Source organism: Homarus americanus, unplaced genomic scaffold (genome assembly GCF_018991925.1).
Source record: "Homarus americanus isolate GMGI-L3 unplaced genomic scaffold, GMGI_Hamer_2.0 scaffold42643, whole genome shotgun sequence".
NCBI classification, from domain to species: domain Eukaryota; kingdom Metazoa; phylum Arthropoda; class Malacostraca; order Decapoda; family Nephropidae; genus Homarus; species Homarus americanus.
Genome location: NW_024747582.1, coordinates 2,884,886 through 2,904,656, shown reverse-complemented (window position 1 = coordinate 2,904,656; position 19,771 = coordinate 2,884,886). Strand labels below are relative to the sequence as shown.

Here is a 19,771-nt window from a genome sequence, read left to right as displayed (position 1 = left end):
ATTTGGACCCATATTCTAGAACGGGGTGGTAATATCGACAATATTTACCTAGATTTTGCCAAGGCTTTCGACAGTGTACCCCACGAAAGGCTGAAAATCAAACTGGAAGGGTATGGAATTCGGGGAAATGTCCTAGCGTGGATAGAAGACTTTCTACATGACCGCAAGCAATGTGTGGTGATTAATGGCACGAAATCGTCATCTGTACCTGTAACAAGTGGGGTACCGCAGGGTAGTGTATTGGGCCCGCTGTTGTTTGTTTGTTTCATAAATGATATGCCTGACGTTGTACACTCCTCCATACAAATGTTTGCTGATGACGCCAAGTTATTTCGGGAAATTAAGAACCAAGCGGACTGTGAAGAGCTGCAGAAGGACCTCTGTGGGCTCCAGGAATGGCTGCTGAGATTCAATGTCACGAAGTGTAAGAGGATGCACCTGGGGCGTACCAACGGTAAGGAGGCGTACCATATGTCCCAACGGGATGAAGAAAATGTACTAGTTGAGACTGTGTGTGAGAAGGACCTAGGTGTGTATGTTGACAATGAGCTGAAGTTCTCGGGCCATTGTGAGAAGAAGGTAAATCAGGCAAATAAATTATTGGGTCTTATAAGAAGGTCGTTCAGATATCTAGACGGTCCGTCCCTCGTGACGATCTTCAGGAGTGAAGTGCTTCCCCATCTGGAGTACTGTCACCCCATCTGGTCCTCGAGATATGCTAGGGACTGTCAGTTGGGTTGAAAAATGAAAATACTCGTTGAATGCCTATAAGCATCTCAGGGGCACTACTCGTTGAGGTCCTTACTGAGCTGAGGACGTCATTCCACAAGGGGTCACAGCTCAAGATTGAAGAGCTGCAAGTCCGGAAACCGTGAGGGCAAACTTTTTCGGAGTGAGGGTTGTAAACTCTTGGAACAATCTACCAGAAAGTGTTGTGACGGCACCGAGTGTGAGCTCTTTCAAGAGAAGACTTGACCAACACTGGAGCGGGTTGAGGTACATTCAGGAGCCGGTGCATGCCCAGCATTTGCCAACAGTGCGTGACAGAGACGTGACCGATCGCCCGGGCGGCTAGCGAGCCGACCTTTTGGTGAAGAATATAAAGGAAAAGAGTCGTGACCGATCGCCCAAGCGGCTAACAAGCCGATCAGTGCGAAGAGGATAAAAGTAAAATGAAGAGATGCATCGCCCAAGCGGCTAACAAGCCGATCAGTGGCGAAGAGGATAAAAGTAAAAGTAAAATCGTCTTTCATACTTGACATTTCCTTGTAGAATAGCTTTGCATTTCTTTGATTTTTCATATAATCTGGAAATTTTATGCTGTTGTAGTGGATTTCTCCCCTACAAACGCTGTTTGTCGCTGAGTAGTATGCCTCGTGGTCTAGGTCAACCAGCGGCGCCATACATCACGGAGCGGGGGTCAACTACTAAGCCACGCCTACCCCCCGCTATTTAAGACCTGACCTCGTGGTGACCTGTCTCTTTCTACCTACACCAACCAGCCAGCAACACCTCCTCCGCCTGCCTGGCGGTCCTCGCTCCCGCCGGCGAGCATGGCGACCCACAGGCTGGTCCTCCTCTGAGCACCCTCACCAACCAGCTCTCTCTACATCACGCTTGTTACCATGCTGCCTTCCCAGCACCAAGCTGCATTGTACATCCAATACAACATGTATACAGAGAGCACATTGTGAGTTTCCTTTCTCCATCCCATCCTGAGTGTGAACCAAACAACTTGAACCCAACACTGTCAATGGCTCTCCACTCATTATTCAACTGCTGTTTCTTCGTGGGGAACTAAAGTTTAGACGCTCGAGAAGCAACTGTTGCGTCATACACGTTTATACTTCTATCCTCTGTGCCACTGATCGGCTCGTTAGCCGCCCGGGCGATCGGTCACGTCTCTGTCACGCACTTTTGGCAAATACTGGGCATGCACCGGCTCCTGAATGTACCTGAACCCGCTCCAGTGTTGGTCAAGTCTGGTCTTGAGAGAGCTCGCACTTGGTGCCGTCACAACACTCTCTGGCAGATTGTTCCAAGAGTTTACAACCCTCCGAAAAAGTTTGCCCTCACAATTTTTTGGACTTGCGGCTTCTTCAATATATAAACCCAGTTGCCCAGTGCAGGTATACTGTATGGCTGCTAATCACACCCCATACTTAGGTTCATCTAGCGATCCATCAAGCAATTTCTCCCAAGGTGGCCAAATCTTCCTACCTGGGATTTTATTCTTTTTATTGAATCATCAAGTGTTCAAACAATGGACAGATAATAGTGTTTTGATCAATGGTATTTTCAACTTTAAATATAAAACAAAATTAATCAAATGCGTCATCGTTGTTATTCGTATATTTATTAGTTATAATCGGGACCAACTGATTATTCTAAGATAAAACTAAGGCCTCTCTCTCTCTCTTCACCCTAAAGTTACCCCGTACCAAACAATGATGCCACTCCCCGTCAATGACGTCACATCACAACACAGGTGTTACGACACCTTCGTATAGTGACCAAAAAAGTCGTGCATTATTCCATTTAAACTTTTATCTATTAAACAAATCACAAAATGGACTGAAAACGAAGGATGTTATTCAGTGAAAGGTGATATTTATGTCTGTGTAATGTATGTCAATGAAATATATGGCTTGAATGAGTATCAATTTAAGTAATTCTCATTATTATAATGAGTGGTTATGTTATTAATTGATTTATATCCATATATTTATCGTTAATGGATAAGTTATCTTGCTAAAGGTCCATTAAGGGCTGCCCATTATCATCGTTAAGGTAAATTTACGAGAATTAATGGTGTATTTTGCCTGTTTTATGCCTTTTTCGCAATCGATTTCTGATCCTATGGTAAATACTGTAGGAGAAAAATGATTTAATTGTAAATATTGGCTATGGACGACAGATGTGTAGGACTACCTGAAGTTAGCCCCTAGTTTACCTCACGTGATGATTAAACACCATTATGTTACCTGGGGGTTAGGTTAGGATTAGTGTTGTAACGTTATGTTAAATTAGAGTTATGTAGATTAGGTTAGGTTAAATTAATGTTATGTAGGTTAGTTTATGTTAAATTAGGGTTATGTAGGTTAAGTGAAATTAATGTTATGTAGGTTAGATTATGTTAAATTAATGTCATGTAGGTTAGTTTAGGTTAAATTAGGGTTATGTAGGTTAGATTATGTTAAGTTATGTTCATCTTCATGTTAGGTTAGCATTGGTATAGTTAAACTTCAGGTGAAATGGGGAGCTAATCTTCAGGTGATCCAACGTGAACAAACTGACTCGAACACTATACCTTGACCTAACATTCAGATAAACCATCATTTAGTGTAGCATTTTGAGGAGATCATTTACCTGCGGCTTAACGTTCTTTGTTTTTAGTCTCAGACATAATGCCTCGTCACAGTAAGGTACAACTCGAGGTTCTTCGCTTATATAAACAATGTCTTCGAGCGGCCGAGAAGAAGCCTGGATTCTACGGCAACGTGCAGCATGAATTTCGCAAGAATGCAATGCTTCCCAAGACAGAAATCCTCCGCGTGGAACACCTAATTCGGCAAGGGTGGAGGAAGCTGAAGATGATGCAAGACCCTTATGTCACTAGTATGGGTCATTACCAAAAGTGAAAAAGTGATCTTGTTCATAAAAATTCATATCATACATTAACTTTTTAAGAATTGAGACATACTGTATATGTCTCAGTGGACTATACTTGTGATTTATGTTTAAGTCAGACATTTATACAGGGTCAAAACTATACAAGAAAGGTGCTCAAATGACTGTGACAAATTAATATATTTTTGACAAGTCTACCAAACTAGTCTTCAAAATGGCAAGCAGAATGGCAAGCAGAATTGTGTACGTAAGCAAACTGGGGCGTATGCGGTACTTGCCTGCGTGGGACTACCAGAAAAATGTTGCGGAAAAAGTGCGCAACAACATGAAAACCGGGAAGGAACCAGGACACACGCTTCTCCTTGTGGAACACCATCCGGGTAAGGACACTATGTGGTTTAAGTAATTAGTAAAATTGGGGACTTTTTATGAATCATTTAGTCAGCAATAAGTAAGCATTACGTTAAGTTTGGGTAGGTTTGAGTAGTATTAAGGTTAAGTTAGTAGAAAGTCAAATTTAGTTAAGTTGGGTTAATATTAAGTTAGTTAGGTTAGGATTAGGGTATTTAATAAAGTGAAATAAACTGAGGTTGCGAATCTACACACGATCCCCTTTTTCCACCCAGTGTACACAATCGGTATCCGCCAAACTGAATACACCGAGGAATTGGAAACCCAGTTGAGGTCAATGGGCGCAGACTTTCACCGTACAAACCGCGGGGGTCTCATAACCTTCCACGGACCAGGCCAGCTGATGGCATACCCAATCTTACACCTCAGGTCCTTCAGTTCGGGTATGAAGTGGTAAGGGAGTCTTGTACTGTACTTCCGTTAACTTATTATAGAAGTGTAATAATTTTTTTATATGAATTATGACATACTGGTAACTAATATTTTCATTGTTTATTTTATATTTATTGATTTTTCTTTACCTTTTCAATGTTTAGGAATTATTTAAAGTTATTTATTTTTTTAGTATTGGTTAAAGGAAGATTTTGTTCAGGAAATAACTGGGATCATGTCAAGATTATTAGACACTAGTTTATTTCACCTGATGATTAAACACTTTAACCTAACCTCCTAAAGTAGCTTAGGGTGTTTAATCTATGGTTTCGAATCTACAGTGGACTCGATATAAACTCGTCTAGATGATAGTTGAATCAGCCGATTATTTCTTATGTATTTTCCTAATTACTGTACTACTTTAATTCGTCAGGTACGTGTGTGCACTAGAGCGGACAGTCATACGCACCTTACGTTGGCTAGGCATCAACTCCCACACGTCCCCCCACACTGGAGTCTGGGTTGGTGACAATAAAATATGTGCTCTGGGTGAGTGACTTGTATTGTATTTTTTTTTGCTTTGGACTTTATGGAAAATAAATAGTGTGTATAGAACTTTCAGAATTGATTGGTACCCCTGTAATTTGTAGCGGTTTATTGGATTACCTGAAGATTAGACACCCCAGCTTAATTTAACTTAACCTAATCCCCAGGTAATGTTAGGGTGTTTAATCATTAGGTAAAATAAACTGAGGTAGCTAATCTTTATTGTCACTTTCAGGTATTCAGGGCCGTCACGTAACGACTCACGGTTTAGCGTTGAACTGCAACACAGACTTACGGTGGTATGAGCACATCGTACCTTGTGGGATTCCCGACAAAGGCATAACGAGCATCAGCAAGGAACTGAACCGGGACGTAACGATAGACGAAGTGGAGCCTCATTTTCTAAAAGCTTTCTCTGAAGTGTTCGAGTGTAAAGTTGTTCCCGCTGATGACAGAGACATTGGTGTAGGTTAACCAGAGTTGTTTGTTACCAAGATTTATTTCAATTATTCATGGGTTAGTTAATACAGTGTTTAGTTATTGTATTCTAAATATAGAGCATGGTGAATTTGATAAGTTAGTTATACAAGAACACAAACTACAGTGCTCTGGGCCAATTCATAGGTTCAAAGTGGGCACAAAGAGGTTTCTGAAGTGTCTATTTAAGTAAAGACGGTGTTTGTTGTCCCTTGCAATCTCTTGTCAGGTTCCCTTTCCTATGTCATTCTTGGCCTACCTCTGGCTCACCTCCTCTCTGTATTCAGACATGCACCTTTTGATCCAGTTGCTGTTGTCCATTCTCTCCACATGCCTAAACTGTCTGCATCTGTGCAGGACTAAACCAATACCCAGTCACCATCTTAGCTCTGAACAGTTACATTACACATCCACCTCACTCAAATCTATTCATTAACTTCTATCCATACACATATGAGCCAGTACACACATTCACCCACATACACACAAAATCACATTCACCCACTTATTCTAATACAGTGTTGTGCCTTCTTTGTACTGGGTCATTATCTCTGCACGTTAATATATAGATTGTACTAAGATTCTCCAGAGTGATTCTTCTGTATTTTTGTGAATTAATTTTTTTTATTTTGTTCTCAAATACTTTGATAAAGTATTGGGGTATTTTTTTGACAATTTCACAAGCCAGTTTTCAGTATACAGTCTCTCCTCGACTCATGACGGGGTTCCGTCCTGACGACCAGGTCGTAAGTCAAAAAGGCGAAAATAATGTAGAAATTCTAAAATGAAATACAGAACAGTAAAAGTAATCAATTATGAAAAATGTGTTACTGTGCACTTACCTTTAATGTAGTCAGCTGAATGCACACGGAGCCTCAATAATTTTTTCATCAAGAATGGAGACTACATTAATTGGATGAAGCAGAGGAGGAAACAGGGCCATTGTAAGTCAAATATGTGGTAAGTCAAGGAGAGACTGCATTTGGTAAACTGCATTAAAGCACACAGTACTATAGCCAGTACACATATCATAGCAGGAAACTTTATTTTGTTATGGTTTCTTTAATGTGAATGGTCGACTACCTAACGATGGCTGATGATGATTAAAATGTTTCAACTACCTAAAAAATGTCTAGTGACACCGAGCGACGTGAAAGGTTGCTCATTTGTGATTTAAGGTGATATGTAAGGATTGTAGTCTGTAAATATTGTTAGTTGTACAAGTTGTATATAATTTGAATAACTATTAAATAAATAGTTCTGTATATTTGACTGTTTCTAACCCTCTGGTATGAAGTGTAAACAATGTACACTACAGTTATATACAGGTCTACATACAGCAGATCTAAGACTTACCCTCATGTGATCCTCCACCATAATCTTCCTAACTTGTGACCTGATCCTATGTCAGTGATTGAGAGCCGAGGTAAGTAAACACTCTTAATATCTGCTGCTAAAATGGGTTAATGTAGGCAACTTTCCATGCAGTTTTTCCTATTCAACTTCCTAGGCAACATATCCGCTCCTGATTGAATGATAAAAGAGGAGAAATAAGTACAGGTTACAAAATGAGTTTATTTAAAAAATCGTATGTACAGAGTAGGCAAATCTTTCACTGTGAGACTGATGCCGTTAGCCGTACAGCTGTAGCTACTCGCACAACAAAGATCCTGCCTCTGTGAAAGAGTCGACCTTCACGAGGGGAGGGGAGAAGCCCCCTCTTAAAGAATATGGCAGCTCCAAAAGTAACGTCGAGAAGTCCGTCTGCCGGGACCAGAGTTCTATTGTCGGGCAATGTTTTCCTTCCGTCTAGCTATTTCCGACGCTTATGCGACCCGTCTGCATAAACTGTACGCCAGTCAAATTTATTTAGATTATGAAAACAATTATACTATATAACCAATGCAACAATGATAAATATATAAAAAATTTAAACAAAAATTGTGCTTACTGAAAGGCAGGACAATTGGCCTACTGACTGAGCTCTGTCCATTATATAAAGTCCTTGGTGATCATTACAGCTGATGGCAGTAGAATAGCTGTTGACTACTGATGGATTTTGGCCCAAAAAATTTTTTGGCAATAAATAACAATAATTAACACTGAAAAAAGAAAAGCCAATTTACCAACAGAACGATACAATTCTAAGAAACCAACGACCAATCAACACGTACGAACTGCGATGGTCGGCGAGGACGTCAAAAACAGGCCGAGCTCAGTGAATGGGCCAGTTTCTGTGTAGGCTTAGCCCTTAGTGAATCGCGGTAGATACTAAGTAAAGCTCTAACACACTACGTCCTGGGGAGGTCAACGTCAGCATCACGTCATCATGTAGACTCGTGTAAGCGCCGGCTTCAACGTACACGCTGAGGAAAGACATCTTGTACCCGACTCATTGGGAGAATTTGGGGAGGCTGTCTAGACTCAGTGGGAGAATTTTAGGAGGCTGTCTAGACTCAGTGGGAGAATTTTAGGAGGCTGTCTAGACTCAGTGGGAGAATTTTAGGAGGCTGTCTAGACTCTTTGGGAGGATTTGGGGGAGGCTGTCTACACTGTATTGCCCAGGAGTGATAAATGCATGTGTGAATAAAGAATAAATGCAGAAAAAGAGATGAAGTAAAATTTAGTTAGATATTCTTACAAAAAATATCGGGGCGAATGTGAGATTTAATTAGATATGTTTACAATGTTAGAATCAGAGGTCAAATGTTGAGGACTGTGTTGTGTTGTGTGTTTGGGTTGTGTTGAGTTAGGTTTGGTTGTGTTGGGTTGTTTTGTGTTTGGTTTGTGTTGTGTGTTTAGGTTTGGTTGTGTTGGGTTGAGTTGTGTGTTTAGGTTTGGTTGTGTTGGGTTGGTTAGTTTAGGTTGTGTTATGTTAGGTTAAGTTGGGTGAATATGATCAACACTATAATAATGTTTAAATGGAATTATATAGATTTATGAGAGGAATAAAATTATTTACTCCGTGTTTGTAATGTATGAAGTGTGATGGTGGTAGTAATGGTCAGCTGCAGTATGAAGTGTGGTGGTGGTGATAGTAACGGTCAGCTGCAGTATGAAGTGTGGTGGTGGTGGTAGCAATGGTCAGTATGAAATGTGGTGGAAGTAACGGTCAGCTGCAGTATGAAGTGTGTGGTGGTGGTGGTAGCAATGGTCCGCTGTAGTATGAAATGTGGTGAAGTAACGGTCAGCTGCAGTATGAAGTGTGGTGGTGGTAGTAATGGTCAGCTGCAATATGAAGTGTGGTGGTGGTGGTAGCAATGGTCAGCTGCAGTATGAAGTGTGGTGGTGGTGGTAGTAACGGTCAGCTGCAGTATGAAGTGTGTGGTGGTGGTAGTAATGGTCAGCTGCAGAATGAAGAGTGGTGGTGGTGGTAGCATGGTCAGCGCAGTATGAAGTGTGGTGGTGGTGGTAGTAATGGTCAGCTGCAGTGTATGGTGGTAGTAACGGTCAGCTGCAGTATGAAGTGTGGTGGTGATGGTAGTAACGGTCAGCTGCAGTATGAAGTGTGGTGGTAGTAATGGTCAGCTGCAGTATGAAGTGTGGTGGGTGGTAGTAATGGTCAGCTGCAGTATGAAGTGTGGTGGTGGTAGTAATGGTCAGCTGCAGTATGAAGTGTGGTGGTGGTGGTGGTAGTAATGGTCAGCTGCAGTATGAAGTGTGGTGGTGGTAGTAATGGTCAGCTGCATGTATGAAGTGTGAGATAATGGTCAGCTTCACTCATAAAGTAATGGTTCTCACAGCAGGCAGACGACTCCCCCCCCATACTACAACACCCAATACCCTAAAAAAAAACACCGTCTCGAAAATTTTGTTCAACCCAGAAGGACGCCCATGCAAGGGACAAAGACCGCCAGTCAAGCACGTGCACCCCGACCGTGGACGTCTACCTCTGGCCTGGAGAAAATGTCATCGCCCCTAGACCTCGAGTATTATACGTCCGCAGCTCAGAATGCACGTCCTCGACTTTTAAACACGCACATTCTTTAATCCAATGTTGTTATTATATTCCCTCGACCAAAGGCACGTCCCAGCGGCCATAATATTCATCCTTAAGGTAATGGGGTGAGAAGGTGAATAACGAGAGCATAACAAACGCCCTCGTCCCGGTAAACGGAACTTCGCCACAAACAAATAGTTTTAGACAACATCAAATTAATTTAATTACACTGAAAATATTAACATTATATGTAAATAGTCTAGAAAAGGAGAAGACAATACCTGAGACATCAACAAAATGGGTAAAAAATAAAAATAAAAAATAAAAAAAAGTAAAAAAAAATAATAAACATAACAAGAATTATTATATGTGAAGAGGCACCGCTCGGGCCAGGTGGTAACAAGATCCACGCCTCCTCAACTCCAGCGTCACCTGCCGCACACCACACTTTGTACATACTCAACAAATTCATGTACAGTACAGCTAATCATAAGAAAAAAAATACAACCCCACATGGCTGAGGTTGAATTAGCACATAACATTGGATATGATTAATTATACTCCCATTATAAGTGGATGGTGAGTAGAAGCTGTGGGGGTGTATATCGCTCTCTGTAAGCTTGTTTGTATACAGCCGTAAACTATGCGGGTACCGCAGGGGGCGTTTCGTGCTCTCCGTCGAACGCCGAGAGTAAACTGGCGAATCTCGACCGTGGAGCGCGTAAACTGCCGCGTAAACTATGTGGGTACCACCGGGGGCATATAATGCTCTCCGACCCAGAGTAAACCGGTGAGTCTTGGCTATTGAGCGTGTAAACTGCCGTGTGTGTGAGCTGCACTATACGACCCTCGCAGCCTCTACGCTAGTAGCACCAAAGATAAAAGAGTTGCCAATAAAGGCTTAGTGTGAGCGTATCACAGGTCCTGGCTACGGCGGTCCTCGCCCGCGTGCCTCCGCAAGTTCTTGCTACCAGCTGCTTCTTGACTAGTTTGACACTGGCATCTTACAATATGTACACCACTACATATTTCTACTTCAACTCAACTTGGCAGAAAATATAAATCCCTGAACTTTACTTAACTTGATTAATAATGTAACATCTCTCCCAGATTCTATATTATCAACCTTTCATAATTTTACACATTGTAATAATCATACAGTACTGTATAACATACTTCAACTAAATCAATATTAGGGTGTTAATATCAGTATTTAACAACATTCATAACTTAGGCCTTAAAAACACTTTCATTTATCCAATGGATTTTAGTTTTTAAAATTTATTAAATTAATATTAACAATGTTTGTGAACTTGATGTTGTGAATTTAGACACATGACTGACTGTCAGTTACCCCATAAGTCACACTCACTGTGAGCACTACACTATGGTATGTATACAACTGAGAGCCTGTAATAATAACATCAAATTCAACAAACATTATGTACTGTACTTGATACAAGACAACCTGCTAAAGCATCATGTATTACTTACCAACAAGTAAAATAACAAATTTCTTGCCATGAGTACTTGACGCTGCCACAGTCACTACTATGTTTTGGCTTTATTTTGTGAATAGCAGCAGTACAGTATAGCGTGTTACTTGACGGAGTAGTGGGCAGACGTGTAGCGAGTCAAGAGACGTGGTAGCAAGTTCTGACGACGACGAGCGTCCGCCGGCACGTGGATCCTGCGAGTGTCTCACACGGCTCCTGGCCACACCTTCACACGTTATACATCTCTCTCACTTTATTTCTAAATTGAGGTAAGAAATTAAGCCTATCTGCTCCAAGGCTCCATCACCGCCGGACCGCACGGCTCAAGATCCCGCGGTCCGGCGAGTCTCCCCGGCGGACTCGCTTCACTTCCGTCCGTCCTTCGGCCAGACCATTTTCTACTCCTCCACCGGGGATATCGATGCCAAAATTGTCCGTCACGCTTCGTCTCTGCCTCACTTCGCGTCACCAAGAGTCGGGCAGAGGAATTTTATTTAGAGGGAGGCATCCGAGTCACCGCCGCCGCCACAACAGATATCCTCTGCTAGATAAACCACTTGGTGACCATGTCCACACACACTATAGTCTCCTCAGTACAGTATATCAACACTCATTAGTCCGCCTTTCTTATCTGTGCAAATATTTTGCCATCAAAAAGTGGGAGGATCTCCGAGTCGTCGGTGATCTCCTCCTGGATCACTCCGAACTCTTCGCACTGCTTCTTGAAGAAGAATCTGAAATATTAATATGAAAGTTATCAAGGTTCTACATACACATCTCTCTAATATAAGGAGACAATAATTCAAATCATTACTTTAAGAAAACAAACAAGTAACTGTGAGCCCTTCCTCATAACCTAAAGTAGCACCTGTAACTAACCATCTTGTATCACAGGAAACTGTGGTTTATAACACAACCCTCACTAGAAGGTTGGGGATGTGGTAATGTTAAAAATATGTACAGTAATGGTATTTAAGCATCTTGTGGCTTTAAAACCACAAAAGAAATGATCTACTGTACACCAGAGCACATGTCTCAAAGTTGTAACAACTCTTAAGATATTTCAATTGATCAAAATGTCCTTTTACTTAGGGGAAAACACACTAATGGTTTAGCCATTATCAGTGTTGGCACGAGGAGTTACCACTAACAAGAAAAAATAACAAGTACTGTATAGAAAAATCCTATTGTAATAAAATGGGTTGTGACTTAACTCATTCTGTAAGACTATTTCTTCACAAAATAGAAAAATGACAATTTTATTCTAGCAATATTTCATAAAAGCCTAAATACTGAACAGAAATAAGGAAACATTGCATAAAATATTATAAAGGTTTGTTTCATTTCACCTTAAAGAACAAATTATATGAAGCACAGTACAGTATTGAGATATTTCAACAAGATCAAACTTTTGCTCCAAAGAGCCAGATGGCAGGGCTGTACCCACCTGTAGTTTCCTTTCTTAGGGAGATGCTGTTTGAAGCGCTTCAACGTGACCGGGCGAGTGGGGACCCGCGTAACAAACGGCACAGCATCGTCGTGAAAGCTATAAACAATAGTGGTACTCTCTCCCGCACTTGTTACCGAGGAGCCGCCCCCCGTGCTCCCGCTCAGACCCGAGCCCCCGCCACCAGCCGCCCCTCCAGCACCTGCATAGCTGCCGCCACCACCGCTGCCTCCGCTGCTGCTGCCGCCACTCTCACACAGCACCCCTGCGAGTGGTTGGTGCCATACATTAATAATGTGACCATACAGTACTCAAGTGCAAACAAACACACACAAGGAGGAGGCATCCCCCACACACACACATGCAAAGACAAACACATCTGCAGGTAGAAGAACACTGCAATATACATTTATGTAAAATAAAAGTGCATCCATCCAACCAAAACACACACACACACTTTTGAAAGCTCACATTCATTTAACACTTATACAATAAAAAGTACTGTACAATCAAACCTTTATCAACACACATACACATTGCAATAACCATGTACACATAAATATATCTACAAACACACACACATATACACAAAACCAGCATAAGCAAGGCAAAAAAAAATATATAAGCAAGTGATTCTTGATGAAGCAGAATACAAATGTCATGCAATAAGAGGCAGAAAGATTTTTTAAAGTCAGAATTAAAATGTGGGAAAGAGGGATTAACAAATTATTATAAAAACAGAAACTAACACAGATTAAGGTTTACACTTGTCTGGCCAGATAACCCTGGGACTATATCCATCAGGGCTCACACTACTATGGGGGGACAAACTCGGGTCAAGATTCAATAAGGTTCCCAAGTTAAAGTTTCCCCATAAATGTCCATAAAAATTACATCCAAACTACACTGGGACTTTAAACCCCAATTAGATGTATTGTTTTCTTATTCCTCAAGGGAGATTATTATCATAAGGACCTTTGAGAATCCCAACCTTGGCAAGTAATAGAAAGAAGCAGAAAAGAGGTTACACGAGAAGACCAGTAGTATTAAACAGAGGTAAATATTTATATTGGCATTATCTAATTCCTTCCTTGAGTGAAGGTATCAATTTGTGAAGTTACCTGGGATCTTGGTCAACACTCTCCATACATTTAAGACTGTTATAAAGGTTGTATATGTCAAGTAACTCCTCCTTAATACGGTACTTTTGGGGAATGCATTTATGGTATTAGAGGAATGACTTTACATTTACTGAGAGATCAATGTTACTTATATGCCAATTAAATCATGTGGTTTGGTTAGGTCGGGTGTAGAGATGCAATAGAGACGTAAGCTGGTAAAAAGCCGCTGGTGGTTGGTGCCGTACATGCACGCGGGACATGCAAAACAAAGGCTCGAGTGACTGCCGCTAACCTGGAGGCGTCGGCTGCGAGTGTCTGGAAGGTCTCTGTCTTCTGAGTGTAGAACCGTTTGAGCCGGAGCCGCCGGGAACCGAGGAGGACGCAGCGTCTCCGTGACCGGGGCCTCGTCCACTCCCGCCGTCCGAGTGTCCCCGACTGTGACCAGAACTGTGGCTTGAGCTGTGACCCGCTGACCGACTGGAGCCGTGACTTCCACCACCCCTGAGGACACACACAGACACACCACAAGTTGATTCAGTGCTGGTCATCCTCCCTTGTGGTATTACAGTTTACCACTAATATGTCATGGTGTATTTGTTCAATATAAGATGACATACAAGTATATAAATACTTAACATATTATGGTAGTGTTAAAGATAATCTGGTGAAGATGATGGATGCAGGAGTGGACATGTAGACCGTTGGATAGACAATTATTGATTACAAATTAATAACAAGAAGGAACAGGTCTACTGGTTCAATTAAAGCTGGGAGAGTGAATAAACTGATGGAGAGAGAGACCAAACTTACACATGTAAAATTTAAGTGTTATCAATAAGAGTGTCTACAACAGCTAACTCGAGAGAATGGATGATGATGGTGGTGGAGATGGTGGTGGTCAGGGTGGTGGTGAAAGGTTGAATGTTAATTAATAACTTCTTCCAGGTATGATAGAGCATCCTTACCTGCTCCTCCTCTTGCCATCATCAGGGTGGGAGGGATGTGGCTGATGCACCGCCTGGGACGCATGAGACGATGGGTGGGAGAGGTGAGCGACGTGGGCAGGGTGACCGCCTCCTAGCACCTCCCGTTCCATGCCTGATGAGCCCACCCACACTCCCCCTCCTCCTCCTCTCTCGAGCGACCCTGACCGCCCACCGGCCATGCTCCCGCTGCCCCCGATGCTCGTGTTACTGCCGCTGGTGCCCGTGCCGCCCACACTGACGCCACTACCGCTCCTCCGGCCACCGCTGCTATTACTGCGTCTATAAAATCAGAATGCTGTCTAACTAACTAACTCTAACCCACATTACTGCCTCCTTACCATAACTTTATCCCATATTATTCCACACCATATCTCTATCCCATACTTCCTACCATAACTTTAACCCACAGGATGGTAGAGCAGTTATCATGGTCCTTTACAGTACTAACCTATAATAAACTATGACTTCACACCACTGAGGTAAGCGAGCAGCTGATGGTTCCTGACCTAACATAACCTACCTATTTGGACCTTTTATGAACTATGGTTTATTAAAGACAATTTCTCTATATACTGGAGGTACAAATACATTAGTCTGATCACATGTTTGTTGATGGGGAAACTAATGTACTGTGGAAACAAATTGTAATATTAATAGTATTAAAAATTTGTTTCCACGTGAATTTAATAATAATAATAATTTTGTGTCAACGTGAATATTTTCAATACTGTACTTTGGTCACTAGAGAGGTCACACAAGGTCATAGTATTCCTATCTCAGATCTTACCTAAATGATGAAAAAATTCTTCCATGTTTTATCAAGATCAACTTTAAAACAGAGGACTTAACCTACTTACTACATGTACTGATAGACCTATAGTGCACAGATCTGGACAGTGCTGGATTCATTATCACAAAATCAGGTAACTTAAGAAACGAGACAAAAATATAGACATATCCAAGACAAGAACATAGAGGCTGTATTTACCTTGGAGTTGTGCAGCTTCCTGAGATTAACAATATTTTATGCTGTGTTAAATATCACCACTAGACTTACTTACCCACTACTGTACACTAGGGGACCATATTAGTATTACTAACTTGGCAATACTGTGGCAGCAGAGACATTAATTTGATAACTGTTAATAATAATGTGTTAGAGACATTTTGACATGAGGCAGTATGTTGCAACACAGAGGTACAGTACTGACATTACCAGCATTACTCACATTAACACTTGTTCAACACGGCAGTCTCTACTGACAAGACAATAAGCAAAATGAACCAATAGGGCAGTTCCTAAGTATTAAGAAAGCAGTGTGAAGTAAGAGGCCAATACTTCCTCCCAGAGACTAAATCTAAACCTTTCTGGAGTCACTTTGACCTGAATTTACCAGTGACTGAAGAATTTTAGCAGCACCCAAAGTAAATAGTGAATACCTATTTCTGAACCACAACCCCTTAGGGACTGCCCCGAATTAATAATAATAATATAAAAACCTGTTCTAATCTACACGAAAAATATATCTTTCACCGGTTAGTGTTAATGGAGAGAGGACCGAGGAGAGAGAGTGATATTACATAAGTACAGACAGATACAGATGTTCAGACAGATGTATAGAGATAAACAGAGAGACTACTATACAGTGTGGTGGAGGCGAGCAGTGAGGGAGGAGGGAGGGGGGTTAGTGTCGAGGTATTAGGGAGGAGTTAGTCACCTCAGGGTTCCGGGAGAGGTGGCCCCGGCAGCCGTGTGCGCCGAACGGTTCCCTGGCAGCCACGGGTCCCACTCGGGCTCGGGGTAAACACTAGACGAGCTCACACTCCCACAAAACTTATCACTCTCCAGGAGCCACGACGTTACTCTGAAAATGGACACACACCGAAGTGCCATTCACTCGGTGACTAACATGGCACTGGTGTCGGCGAGGGTGACGACAGAACAGCGGAGTGAAATACAGAGATAAAATCAAAAGAAGACAACAGAATAAAAGAAACATATAATGGAATAAGAAACAAACAATGGAATGTAGAAAAATGAAAATAATATGAAACAAGTGATACATAGGGAAATAAAACATTGAATGTTATCATGCCCATGCCAGCCTCACCCGACACTATCATACACCTCTAACTGCCCTGTGACAATAACCACCATCTTGTTTTAACAATTCTCCACCATTTCATTCCTCGAAATACCTAACCTGACGCAAAGTAACTGGCCTTACCATTATGTATCTGAACCCAACATCACCACCTTAAATAGCTTGTACGGTGCATTGCTTTAATTACTGTTACTGTTCCTTGCAGTAACTAACACAAGTAACTCGCCCTCCCCTTAAGTATTTCAACCCGGCACCACCTTAAGTAACTTGTACGGCGCCTTATGTTAAATATTATCATTACCCTATTAATCTGTTCCTCTCGGTAACTAACACGACGTAACCAACACACGCTGGAAACCAGAGAGAATTCCTGCCGTCTATAGTGTAAGGCATTTGTTTATTTTTTGGGGGCGTTTGAGCATGATAGATAATTCAACACAGGGATCATTCTAATACAGTACTGTACTATCTCTGCTATACTGATGATAATACTGCTACAAACACCCCCACCCCCTTCATTAGCCCACACCTCCCACCCCCTTCACTAGCCCACACCTCCCCACCCCTTCACTAGCCCACCTCCCACACCCCCCACACCTCCCCACCCCCTTCACTAGCCCACACCTCCCCACCCCCCTCACTGACCCACACCCATTGAGTATTATAGAGCGACGGTGTACGCAGACCTGACACGTAAAGCAACCCACATAAAGCAAACACCAGCGTAAATTAACCAAAAAAAAGGGAGGAACTAAAAAATAAATAACTCAGAAAGCATAAAAGTTCCTGTTATATCATTTTCTTCCCACAAGTATCCATAGCCTAAAGCATTAATTTCTAGCCATTAAATACACAGACTTAAACCAACATTAAATCCCTCTGCAAAACAACAAAATAATAACAGTAAAAAAAGCTATTTACATATTTACACACAGCGAACTCAGGGCCCGAAAGCGGTTACATGTTTACCATACCTGAGATCCATCGTACCAAAGACCTTTAATTATCTCTGGTGAAGACTTAGATGTAAATAATATCCCCCAAAATAAACTTATAAAAATTATCTTATATCACGAAAAGTGTCGGAAGAAATTATTAGGTAAAAATTAGGGTAAATTTTAAACACTGATCAATCTATTGCTGACAATTTAGAAAATAAGATCATAAATGGGACTGCCCAGTATGCGCCAATAGGTCCGCTGCAGTTTCCTCCAGTCCTATGTTACCTCACACTAACCTTACCTAATCTAACCTAACCTGTAACCATCATTTAGTTATACAAGAATGAAACAACATTCATTAGTATTGCATAATTCTTTTGGAGACGATTCATGCTGCATAAGTCATAAGCGTTGATGATGTGCCGTATTCAACACCTGAAAGTCCATCTATGCATCCAGTTAACTGTATAAGCAATAGGTACAGAACTTAAAGTATATAAAGCACATTGGTATGAGTTATATTTACAATTATACTGTATATAAATCAGTATCCAAAATAACACTGGTCCTGCAATAGATACTGTAGGAAGATTCACTGTAACTTTGTCAGGTTTTACTGTAGTCTGGTTCACTGTACTGTACAAAGTTTCACTGTACTGTATAAAGACTCCCTGTAATGTTTAAAGACTCACTGTAACTGTCATGTTTTACTGTAGTATGAATCACTGTACTGTTTAAAGACTCACTGTACTGTTTAAAGACTTACTGTACTGTATAAAGACTTACTGTACTGTATAAAGACTCCCTGGCAAGACACATCTCTCAAGGAGCATCAGCAGACACTCACCTGTCAGTGGACGTCGCAGAAGGAGTGAGCGAGGGACCCGAGTCAGACACCACCGACACGCCAGAGTCCGTCAGGTCCGCTGGGGCGCGCCGTGAGCTGCTCCGCCTCCCACTCTGCTGTCGCCGACCAGAGCTTCCACCGTCGCTGCTTGTGCCTGATCCAGAGAACATGACAATCATATACTGGTTCTAAGTCAACCTGAGGACCTGACATTATTACCTAAAGCTTGAGGTTGAATGAATCTATCTCTTCACACTACAAAAGTTAAAAACATATCCTAATATTACTGTTGTGTGAAGAGGGAAGACAGTAAACATTACAGAGCAAGATGGTGGATGTGGACATGTTAAAATAAGATGCATTATTGTCATATACATCGAGAAGTACCAGCGTAATTCTCCATATAGTCTGGCATGGAGCGAGACTTAGGGATGGGATGAAGCCCAGGTCTCTCGCTGCTCTCGTAGTAGTCTGCCACGTTACCAGAGTCCGACGAGAAGGTGGAGTACACATCCTGCAAGAATAACACCAACTTAATATATGTTAGTTGCCAACGGGACACCAATGATTTATCTAACGACCCCACATGAGCTAACTATGCCAAGAAATGTGATAATTACCAAATACAGAACACAATACACAGTTGGTCATCACGCAACATCCACACAGTTAAAACTGGCACTTACGCGATCTCTGCGTCGAACGTGGTGGAGGTTCTTGTTGGTCTGGTACGGGTGGGGCATGTGGCCAGGTGGAAGGTGCGCCGGGTGGCCCGGGGGGAGGTGTGCCGGGTGGCCGGGAGGAAGGTGGGCCAGGTGGTGGCCAGAAGGCAGATGAACCGGGTGCACCAGCTGCGCTGACGATGGCAGGTAGCCGGTGCCGGATACATACATGGACGGATGAGTGCCTCCAACTGTGACACTGCTCTGTAACACACACACACACACAACACTTTTACAATCACCATTAAAACATCTATTAAACCACATAAAACTTAGTTCTTTCTCACAGTAAAGGAACAATATTTGGTGAAGTCAAGGTTGGGTCACAGGCATTATTATTACCATCAGTGTTGGAGTACAATATAACCCTTAACACTCTGCATTACTTCACACACTCCTCCCTCACTTACCTATTATATTCTGCAACAAAACTTTTATTATAAGTCTTCTTGAAAACATGAAAACATTACATCAAATAAGATGCCTCGTCTCAGGCTAACGATCATCACATCCCAAAATAATAAACCACCTCGTCTGTAGGTCTAACAATCATTACATTACGATCAAACCGGCGGCCTCACCTTCGAAGCGTGTGGCATTGCAGCTAGGGGCCTGGTGGGCTGTGAGGAGCCACCTCTTCGACCGGAGGGGGATCTGGGACGCGGGGAGCCCGGAGAACGAGCTGGCGTGTCATTATTGCTGTCTTGCCAAACTCTGGACACATGGTCAT

General features: G+C 42.1%; 2 protein-coding genes across 5 annotated transcripts in view; one reads left to right on the top strand and one right to left on the bottom strand.

Annotated features, from left to right (window-relative positions):
* The first annotated feature begins 2,462 nt into the window (after positions 1-2,462).
* Positions 2,463-6,703, top strand: LOC121879735 (putative lipoyltransferase 2, mitochondrial). The gene is made up of 5 exons (XM_042386502.1): positions 2,463-2,604; positions 3,397-4,010; positions 4,257-4,434; positions 4,847-4,962; positions 5,195-6,703. The coding sequence occupies exons 2-5, from the start codon at positions 3,845-3,847 to the stop codon at positions 5,431-5,433; spliced, it is 699 nt and encodes a 232-aa protein (XP_042242436.1). The 5' UTR covers positions 2,463-2,604; positions 3,397-3,844; the 3' UTR covers positions 5,434-6,703.
* Positions 6,704-10,641: 3,938 nt separating this feature from the next.
* Positions 10,642-19,771, bottom strand: part of LOC121879662 (axin-1-like) — a 29,009-nt gene continuing 19,879 nt past the window's right edge. For 3 of the 4 annotated variants that reach the window (XM_042386349.1, XM_042386352.1, XM_042386350.1), the window contains 9 exons: positions 19,623-19,771; positions 19,006-19,245; positions 18,707-18,833; positions 18,320-18,473; positions 16,145-16,291; positions 14,406-14,705; positions 13,733-13,941; positions 12,320-12,584; positions 10,642-11,606 (listed from right to left, as the gene is read on the bottom strand). In XM_042386349.1, the coding sequence (XP_042242283.1) occupies positions 11,486-11,606; positions 12,320-12,584; positions 13,733-13,941; positions 14,406-14,705; positions 16,145-16,291; positions 18,320-18,473; positions 18,707-18,833; positions 19,006-19,245; positions 19,623-19,771 (1,712 nt within the window). In that variant the 3' untranslated portion in view covers positions 10,642-11,485. The remainder of the gene's footprint in view (positions 11,607-12,319; positions 12,585-13,732; positions 13,942-14,405; positions 14,706-16,144; positions 16,292-18,319; positions 18,474-18,706; positions 18,834-19,005; positions 19,246-19,622) is intronic. The other variant, XM_042386351.1, reaches the window with a different exon arrangement.